Raw genomic sequence first — 9,749 nt, 5'->3', positions numbered from 1 at the left:
AGAGCCGGTTCCTGACATTTGGAACAATTTATATTTCACACAACTGGCGCCTGGCAGTTAACAAGAAAAATCAGTGGAAATGTACTGTCTCTTCCCCCAAAGACAGTGTTAGTGACCTAAGATTACAGCGATGTCCCTTCAAATCTCAGAAACATTTACAACACTTTCTGTTTACAAGGCAACAGCAAATGTGACAGTTTTTTCAATGCTCTGCTCTGAACCGCATCCTGCCTCCCGCTGGCAACGTCCCTTTTCACAAGCCTTTCCTAACTGATCATGGGAGCAAATGAAATTATTTTCTCTTTGAAAGGATCCAGTCCTGGGTATTCTTTATTTCATTTGAAAATATAATGGGGACTTTTTATTTTAGAGGGAAAATACTGTTCACCACGTCTTCAGTACTTTTAAAACTTGATATCTAAAGAGTACAAAAGATCAGCGCCAGTCCACCAAGCCTGTTTATCTGGGCACTTTATTTCTTCAGCTAATGCAAACTAAAGTATAATGGCATCAGATGGATTTAGTGTGTTCTGCATTCAGTTGGCTTCTTGTCTGCACCTGGCTTTTGCCTGCCGGTGTCGGCTGGTTTAGGTTCTCAGCCAACCCAGGTTTCCAGCTGGTTAGATAAGGTGAGCGGTTTATTCACTGAAAAAAAAAACAACAAAGCTTCAGTCAAATTCAGCAAAAAGATTTTGACTGCATAAACAACCACAAGGCCAGATACCGAGCAACAGCAAATGAGCATAAAAGTTGTTTTTAAAAAACCCAGGAGCGTGACCGCAGGTGACGGCCGCCCGCGCAGCTGCCCCGGAGCAGAGGGACCGAGCGGAGCGGCCGGGAGATGCACCGGGCCCCTGCAGCCCCGTCCTCGGGGGCACAGGAGGGTCTTCTCACACATTTTGCCTCTTCTCCTAAGCAGGATTCCCTAAAAGAGCTTTAACGACCTGCCGTATTCAAAACCTTTGCACGGTTTAAGGCGCTGTTCAGCTGCAAAGCAGGAGAGCAGTCGACCTTCAGCTCGCACTGAGAGTTTGCCCAAGATGTCCCTCATGCCGCAGGTCACCCGCCACGCCGTGCCCGGCGCGAGCAGAGCGGGGGCTGCAGCAGGACGTCAGGGGCTCCTCCATCTCTGCCCTTAAGAAAAGGGACTGTGCAATGCAGAAAGGGAAGCGCAAAGCGCCGGCCTGGGCTCTGCCCGTCTCTGCGCCCCGGGGACGGACCCTGCCAGCGTCCCAACTGGGTGCTCAGTACCCAGCTGGGGGAGGCTGCGGGTTTTACACCGGGCTCCGCTCCCTGGAGGGAAAGAGTGCTTCCAGCTGCAAAGGTAACTGGAAATGCAGTTTTCCCCGAGGCCCCGTTATCCCTCCAAATAAGGCAACTGATTAATATTAAAGCAGATAAGTGCTCTAAATCTTGCCACTCTTACTGAAATGTTTGTCCCATTAGTGAGACAAACATGAAACAGCATTCACAGCAAAAAATAACAGGCCTGAAAGCTGGGAACAGAGGGTTTTAAAACGATGGGTTTAGATCACAGCAAAACTATCATGAATTTAATTAATTTGTGTACTCAGAGCTGTCAGCTTGTCAGGATGGAAACAAGCAACAGGTCTGGGGAGGGCAGACTTCCAGATGTGTTTTAAACAGAACCACCGCAGCATTGCCGAGGCAGGGCTGCCAGCAGCGCGGCAGCAGCACCCAGCCCACAGACAGCGCGTTTTGTGACCACCGTGCTGAAGAACGCTGTGGCCACACCGATTCCTTGCCCCGTGCTGGTTCCTCCCTCCTGGTCCGGGTTTACTCCCCGCTACTTGGTCCGACGCATGATCCAGCCTCATTTCTCAGGGGGTGGTTTTGTGTAGTTCTGCTTTCGCACCTTCCGTTCCTCTCTGCTCCCGATTCCCAGAGCTCCCTGTCCGCCGCCACCTCCGGGCTCGGCCTCGGACCCCCACCCGTCCCACCCCACCCCTCCCCAGGGAGCTCCCGGTCCTGATGCTTCATCCGGCTGCTCCTCTCAGCTCCCTGCGCTCCAGCCCTTTACAGCCCAGCACCCACCAGCTGCGTTAGCCCACAGCACACCCCAGCCTGAATTTTTTCCAGACTTTACCAGCTGGATTTTTCCCTTTACTTTTCATTTACAAAGTTTCTCTAAAAACAGGTCTCACAGTGTTATTACTTTATGGCTCACCACATGATGTTTTTGCTTTTTGGCCAAATATTGTGAGGTCTTTGTTGAGGAATTTTGGTTTTTTTATTGGGGGGGGAACAAACTCCCTTCTATCAAAAAAAAGTCACTTCTTAGAAATGCATGGGTAAAGGTGTTCAATCACACTTAGCATGCCATGCTCTTAAAAAAATACAGCAAGCCAGCTTCCCACTCTGACACTTCGTTTACCCATCCGCTGCCTTGCCGGGCGTTCGAGGCATTTGCTCCTGCTTGCTGCCGTGCCAGGGGAGGTGGGAAGGCTGCTGGCTGACCACCCCCACGGCATCACTGCACGCAATTCCCTTGAGCTCACATCTGCAATGCAAAGGCAGCTTTCAATGCAGGACAGCTCAGCCCCGAGAACGCGCCCCGGCACCTCGAACAGAGGGGACTTTTAGGTGACTTCAAGGTTGCTCGTGTGCCGCTGCGTCAGGAGCACGGGCACCGTCTCGCTCAGCCCTGCTACCCTTGGGAGTTTGCTCCTTTTATCTGTTATCTCCTCAGATGCCCTGCTGCCTTCTAAAGCCAGCGCCAGGTTCTCGGTCCCCCTCCTCTCCCTTCAGCTCCCACACACCGTACTTGCGGGGCTTTGCCATTTGCTTTCGCAGACGCAGCCGTGCCCAGCACCCGAGGGGTGACCAAGCCCCCGTGTCCCCTCTTCAGCATCTCCCCGTGCCCGGCCGGGCGGCTGGAGGCTCTCCCCAGGCGCCGGGGACTCGGCCGCCCAGGCACCAGCAGCCTATCTCCAGGGGTCCGAAGCTTGCTGAAAGGCAGCCAGGTTTAGGCTCTCGAGGCACTTGAGAGGCTTCGAAAAATTTACTCCATTAGACTGATCACAGCAGGAAAAACCTGAAAAGGCAACTGTCAATAAATGCAGCACATGAAGAGGAATTAACTTCCTGCGAATAACAAAGTGTTTTCATAAGGTTTTTCTAACAGAGCCACAGAAAGTTCAGCATTGGGGCAGAATGAAACCCAGCAAGATGACAAACATCTCGAGACAAATGGGATGGACACGCTGACTGTTTTTATCCGTATTCTGTAAACAGGGAAATGAATTCCGGCTGAGATCTGGCAGACAACATTCTTCTATCAGAGATAAGAGCTAGACACTCGACAAAGAAGATGACCCTTTAATGGAAATGTTCATAGATGAGCTTTAATGGGACGCTACAATACAACAATTAAGAGAATTAAATACCGGTATTCTTAAATTTAACTTTGCTACAATTAAACGAGTGTGTATTAACTAGTTTCATAAAACAATCTGAAAAACAGTATTTCCTTTTTGTTCACCATCCCGTTATTTAGAAAAAGATGCTGGCAGGACTGCTGAGAACACTGATGTCTAAAGGCCAACGTTGTCAAAGCTCCCGCTGTCCAGGTCCCAGGAAAAATACTCTAAGCAAGTCTAATCATCATTTAAACCATCATGATTGCAGTCAGTGAAAGTTTTAAACAATTTGAACAATTACATAAAACTTATAAAGAGAGAGCTTTCTCATTTTTTTGAGCCATTAGGGGATTCTCTTTATGCCCAGAGATCAGCGTAACAAGACACACTGTGTTACAGGTGGTCTGAGAGGGCACATCAGATCCGGTCAGTTTATCTTCTGTACCTGAAAATGTTTAGCTTTATCTTGCTATGACAATATACATCAGGAAGAAACATACAGACACACGGAGTGAAAAAAAAAGGCAAGTTATTTCCGAAAAAAAATCAGATGGGTGAAGTTAATTGCCCCCTGGGATTGACCTGTATGTTCGACACCGTGACACTGCACATGCTCCCCGGGGAACATGCCCATCGCGTCCCCGTGTCCTGATCACTCGTTTCGCGGCATCCTGAGGGACTCGTCCGCCCTGCCGACAGGAGCCCCTCAGACCTCCCTGTGACCGGTGACTGCTCCCAGGGGAAAGGCAGGGACACCTTTTAAAGTGGGATGACTTAAGCTCCAACACAGGACACAGCACTTGAAGATCTTCAAAACAAAAGCTACTTGCAGGTGCTGGTTTGCAGTTTGGAGCAGGGTCGCTCCCCGGCCCAGCGGGGCTGTTCTCCAGCAGGCCAGGGGCAGACCTGAGCCCCGGGGATGAGCCGAGATGGTCCTGCCACCTCCAGCGAGGGCCAGGCAATTCCACCACCCTGACCGTATTCCCCAGCCTCACAAAAAGCACCTTGCTCCCAGAAGTCCCAACCCTTCTCTTTCTGGCACCTAGCAGTAAGCAGATGGGCAACTCAGGCTTTGAAGAAGAGAGTGGATTTTGGACTTCCATTATTCAAAGACTACTTCTACTTTGGGGGTGAGGGAGGATGCAAATGCTTCCTATCCTAATTCCAAAAGTCGGAGTGATGCGAGAATAAAAATGCTAGTCCTAAAATTGTACGCAGCAGTTCAAATAGAAGTAATTTGATAATTTGCTCAGGCACACAAAGAAACAACTCAATAAAAATAAATATGCTAATGAATGTATTTAGTCTTGGCCATTACATTTCATAAATATTTACTGTTCAGCATTCAGAGTCCAAATTCACAAGAATCAGTTAACAACCAAAATAAGAAAGATGAAGGAAAGTATTTTGTTCTGCTGTGCCAATACAAAATATGGTCATTTCCTAAGGACCGTGTCATGGCTCTTTCATCACAAGGTATGGGCTAGCATTTCCCATAGCGTAAACCTATAGCACCAGCCACATAAGCAGAGGATTTACACTACCGGAGAGCTGGCGCGTGGCCACAGTCCGTGGCTCAGCTCTTTAGTACCACACCCATTTAGCTCAGAATAGGACAGTTGAGACCATTAAATATTGAAATAAGCAGGCTCACAGCACTCAGGCATAGCGTAAGGAAGAGTCCACCAAGAGTTTACATCACATTGGAGAGAATAAAACACAACCCACCCTGAAAAATGCGAAGCTGATCATTTTGCTTTGTGGCAATCAAATAAGCGGTTCAAATCTCCACAAAGAACAAACACTGATTTTAATGGGGCTATTTGTAAAGTGTGGTATTACCCTAACTCAGGAAGTGTATCCAAGCCGGCTTGTGCTTACCTGAATTTTAAAAAAAAGTTTAAAATAAAACTATCCTGATGCGGTGTGTGGAACAAAAGGAGGAGAAGCATATGAGACACCCTTCGTCAGGAACTTTACTTGCACTTGACCAACTCCCCTCCAAGTTTCTTCTTCTATTCAGAAACAATACAAGATAAATACGTTCTGAAAGAATTCAAATATATGCAAAACTTGTACTGAGGCATGTCTTTACAGCTGAAAATAATCGTGCTGGCAGGGGTATAATAACCAAATATTTCCAACACAGCAATCAGAACTGAAATAGAGTGACTCAAGTGGGGAACAGTAACTCTACTCAGCTGCTACAGCTGAGCTTCATTTCTGTAGAACGAAGCCTCTACCCCACAGAATTAAGCTGTGAGATAAACAGCACAGGAGGTGTGCCTCCACCTCCCTTAATAAGACACAAAGCAACTGGTTGACTAGGCAAGGGTGTCCTCAAAGCAACAAGCGCTATTTTTGTTTTGTTGCTCTATGTTCCCTTACTGAATTCTTAGTCTCTAGAGATTATAGCACCAATTCACATGAAGATGCTGTTTCCAAGCTTACACTTGTTCCTCTGTGATTTTCATGATCAACATTCCCTTAAGTAGTACGATTCCTTAATCTTTTGTAAAAGCTTTGCAGTCTATGGTCTTCTTTTCTTCCAGCTGTGCATAGTAAACACTCTTTCCTCAATAAAATGGTACCAGTAAGTTTCAGACTACCGCCATGGAATTCCAATGGCAATGAAGATATGCAGTTCCAAGGAAACTCTACACAAACACATTTTCTCCTGCAAAAGCAGAGAAAATAGGTTTTAGAAGAACATTTATTAGGAGGTAATCAATAGCCATTTGCTCTTGTTCTGAAGCTAATTTAAGAGTTGACCAAATCTTCCCTCCACAGATAACCCCTGAAGATACTACTTTTGAGTAAAAATCCTTAGATAGAACCAATGTCTTATTTTACTAGGACTATCACACTCATGATATATTAACAGAGCATGAAATAGAGGACACAGAAGTCGTCTTAATCAACACACTATTCAGAAACTCTGCAATAGTATTAAGCCTAACGCTGCAGTACATCATTAGTTTTCTTGAAAATTCCACAAAAGTTGCATGCTATTTATAATGTACAAAAATCCACATTTATTTGTAGAACTACAAGGAGCACAATGTGCAGTAGGTATCACAAACTCTGAACAATTTTTCTTAACTGTAGATGGATGTTGCACTTACAACTGCTCATTAAGATCACGATCACCCACACTGCTCCTGAAGAAGTGTCTCCATTATTTTAATACCCTGGGAAAAAAGCACAAATAAATGCCAGTTTTACACACAACTTAAGTATTTCATACATTAGAAAGGGTACCCAAAAACATCCCAGTAAAGCCTTAAAAAAAATAAATTGCATTTTACGATCCCGCACTAACTCAGTGCGGTTCTCCCCACTGCCTGGGAGGCACAAGGAGCGCTGCGGCACAGGCTGCTCACGGGGAACCTGGAGGGGACAAAGGACCCCGAACAGCCTGCAAGCTCTTCCAAGTCTCGGCTGCACGAAACCAGGGCACTTGATCAGGTCACACATTTGATTCCAGTTCTGCCACCGCTTTGCTTGGACCAAGCCTCTTCTCATCCCCGCACCTTGGTATACCCCTCTTTAAAAAGGAAATACTATCATTCATATTCTTTGCAAGCAATTGGGTGTGCGAGGATGAAAGCTCCCCAGAAAGCCAGTATGATTATTTCTATAATGAAGGAAAGCAATACTGAAATTAAGTAAAAAATGCCATCAGAGGACCATGAAGGTGAGTATTTCTTCCTGCAGGACTGAAGGAAGGAGGAACTACCAAACAATGAACTGTTATTAAAGTAAAATGTAGTTGAATCTAGCGGAGCTGTTTGTTTGGGGGGCTCACTGCAGAGGAGCCCGAGGCGCTCACCAACCAGCCACAGCTGCGCGGGTGCAAACCACTGAACGACTTGCAGCAGGGCAGCCATCTGAAAACTGGGGGGAAGCTTTCGATCAAGCGCTCTTCCCACATCAGGGCTACAGACTGCTTCACAGCTAGATGCTGCTCTATTTTGAAATGAATTTAAATTTAAGGCTCAGTACAAAGCGAGAGAGAAGAAGCTTCATATTTGGTGAAAAGCAAAAAACACTCACTTTAGATAAGAAAATCCACAACATCCCTCTTCCCCTCACTTTTTGGCTGTGTGTACTGAAATTGTAGTAATTTGCCAACCCTACCTCTGATGTTTGGTCAGATCTTGTGGACTGACGCAAGCTTGGAGCTTAGCTATAACCTGTGTGGGGCTAAGGCTTACTCTAGTGTGCTCTCTGTTTGTCAAGATAAAAGAAAAAGGATTTCTCAGTTTGAGTCACCATGAGAGGAGGAAAAAAAAGACAATTAATTTTAACAAATAGGTCAAGAGAATTTCTTTTCACATCTCCCCAGAAAAATCGGACAAGATATTTTATATCTATGAAAAACAGTTCAACTTTCATGCCTATTCTTTGAGAAGGCAATAAGCTGACTACCTTAGTCTATCAGTCTAAATTGGACATGCCACTGTTTACAGAATGAAGCACTAATTGACATAAGGGAAGACTCAGAGGTTTGCCTAGGGAATTTAAAAATGTTACTTATTGAATCAATTATGTTCACAGCATGACAACTGCTTTTTCTTTTATTTCTCCTCGTAGCACTGCAGACTTTTAGGCAAAATGGTGTTGAGGAAGAAAAGGGAATGAGAGGGGACTCCATTAAATGAATAAAATATGAAAGGGCAGGTACAAGTCATTACCCACTATCTTTTCAGCAAGGAACAACTAAATCAAAGCCTAATCAATATATTCCTTTCAACTAAAGTTCAAACACTTAAATCTCAGCCCCAGGAGATCAGGCTTAAAGGAGCTAAATTTACACTGCTTAGAGTGCAATGATGCACTTGAAATGCAGAACAAACATTGCCTGCCCATTAAACCCTGCACCTCTATAGCTGCAGCTTAAAAGCTTCTCTGACGGACAAGCCGTGGAACAGTTTTACTTTTCAAAGGCGGAGGTACTCTGCTACTGTAAGAAGCTACCCTGCCGTAAGTGTCTACATGCTCCTACCCTTATCGGTGCAATACCCCAAAGCACTCAAAGGGATGGGAGCCCAGCTGATTCCCAGTTCAGGAACGGCCACGGGTGACTGCTCCGGCGAGCGCCACTCTGTCACCACAGCCGGCACGCTGAAACCACAGAAGGCACACTGACCCAGCAGCGGGGTGACAGGGTAACAAGGGAAACGTGAAATGGCAGTCTAAGGAGTTTCCAGCACCACAGACTTGTTGAGCAGCCTGCGCCTATATCTGGAATATCTGCCAGGAGCCAGACTGGACTCCGGCTGATAGGGCCAGAGAGAATATATCACGTCTGTAACATCCTCCACATTCTTACCGAACACTCTAAGTTTTAAGTAAGAGGTTAGGTGATGTACAAGAAAAGTATAAATGGCCTGTTTGAAGGTGATGAAGGCAATGCATATTACAGTGCCTACCTCATTTCCACTGCCAGTACAAAAGCAAGTTAGCATTTCAACAGACTAGCAGAAAATTTTACGCTGTCTCTGAAAAGCGCATCTAATACCTTCCATTTTTTTGAAACCATGACAAAACATTTCTCAGTTAAATATTTCTTATTTGAGCTCAGCTCCATCATTTAACAAACACTGTATCACAGCCTTTAATTTCCATCTCCTTATATATTCAAGTCAAGCAAAAGGAATCTAAAAAAGAAACCAAGAAGTGAAAATGACAGAAATGTTGCAACATTTAAGAGGCAACAGATAAAACATCTACTAATGTAACAAAAGTTTCTTGCTACAAATGCTCCTTTATTGAGTGGCCTTAAAATCACTCGTAACTTTGTCATCTGTACTCCTTCACACTGGCAGGGATCATCATAACTCAGACACATACCAACTAATTAGGCCACTTTTTAAACAAATTTTAAAAACACACACACACAAAGGCTGACTTTAGGGCCACTACTACCCCTCCTGGGCTGGAAACTTCTCCCAGACTTTGCTTGCAGACTACGGAGCATCCTTTCCCCTCTCCGAAGGAAGCCAGGCTCTCGGCAATAGACCCAGAACGGGCTGTGCTGGTAGCTGGGATTTACTGGCATATCTGCTCAGACTTTTGAATTATTCAGGAGGAAAGTTTTATTGGCAATAATGTGGGTGCATATCATTCATTAATACCTTTTCTGAACAGGTAAGAAAAAAAAAAAGCATAAATGCTGTAATTTCCACCCAAATGCACTATGACTTCTACAAACAAAAGCAGGGCAGGAGAACTTTATCTCTTACATTTTTGTTCAGAGTTGGAATAAAATAAGAGAAATGTGACAAATATGAGGAGCCATAAAATGTCACTGTCGTTCTCTTAGGCATTTAAAAAACCCCTACCCACAGAATAGGCTCGTATCTC

The 9,749-nt window shown here is 45.3% G+C and overlaps 1 protein-coding gene across 2 annotated transcripts in view; it reads right to left on the bottom strand.

The window, feature by feature from the left end:
• Window positions 1-390: 390 nt before the first annotated feature.
• PRELID2 (PRELI domain containing 2) overlaps window positions 391-9,749 on the bottom strand; it is a 28,471-nt gene continuing 19,112 nt past the window's right edge. The window contains exons 6-9 of one of the 2 annotated variants that reach the window (XR_012675970.1): window positions 6,506-6,571; window positions 5,832-6,057; window positions 2,396-2,521; window positions 391-645 (exon numbers count right to left, since the gene is read on the bottom strand). Coding sequence is in view for 1 of the 2 variants with exons in the window: in XM_075164449.1 (XP_075020550.1) it covers window positions 6,527-6,571 (45 nt within the window). In the remaining variant the exon portion in view is untranslated. Of the gene's footprint in view, window positions 646-2,395; window positions 2,522-4,680; window positions 6,058-6,505; window positions 6,572-9,749 lie in introns of those variants that run through there. The other variant, XM_075164449.1, reaches the window with a different exon arrangement.

The sequence above is a fragment of the Calonectris borealis genome, chromosome 15 (assembly GCF_964195595.1).
Source record: "Calonectris borealis chromosome 15, bCalBor7.hap1.2, whole genome shotgun sequence".
Taxonomy (NCBI): Eukaryota; Metazoa; Chordata; class Aves; order Procellariiformes; family Procellariidae; genus Calonectris; species Calonectris borealis.
Note: the sequence above shows the minus strand (reverse complement) of the source record. Positions and strands in the feature narration are given on the sequence as shown.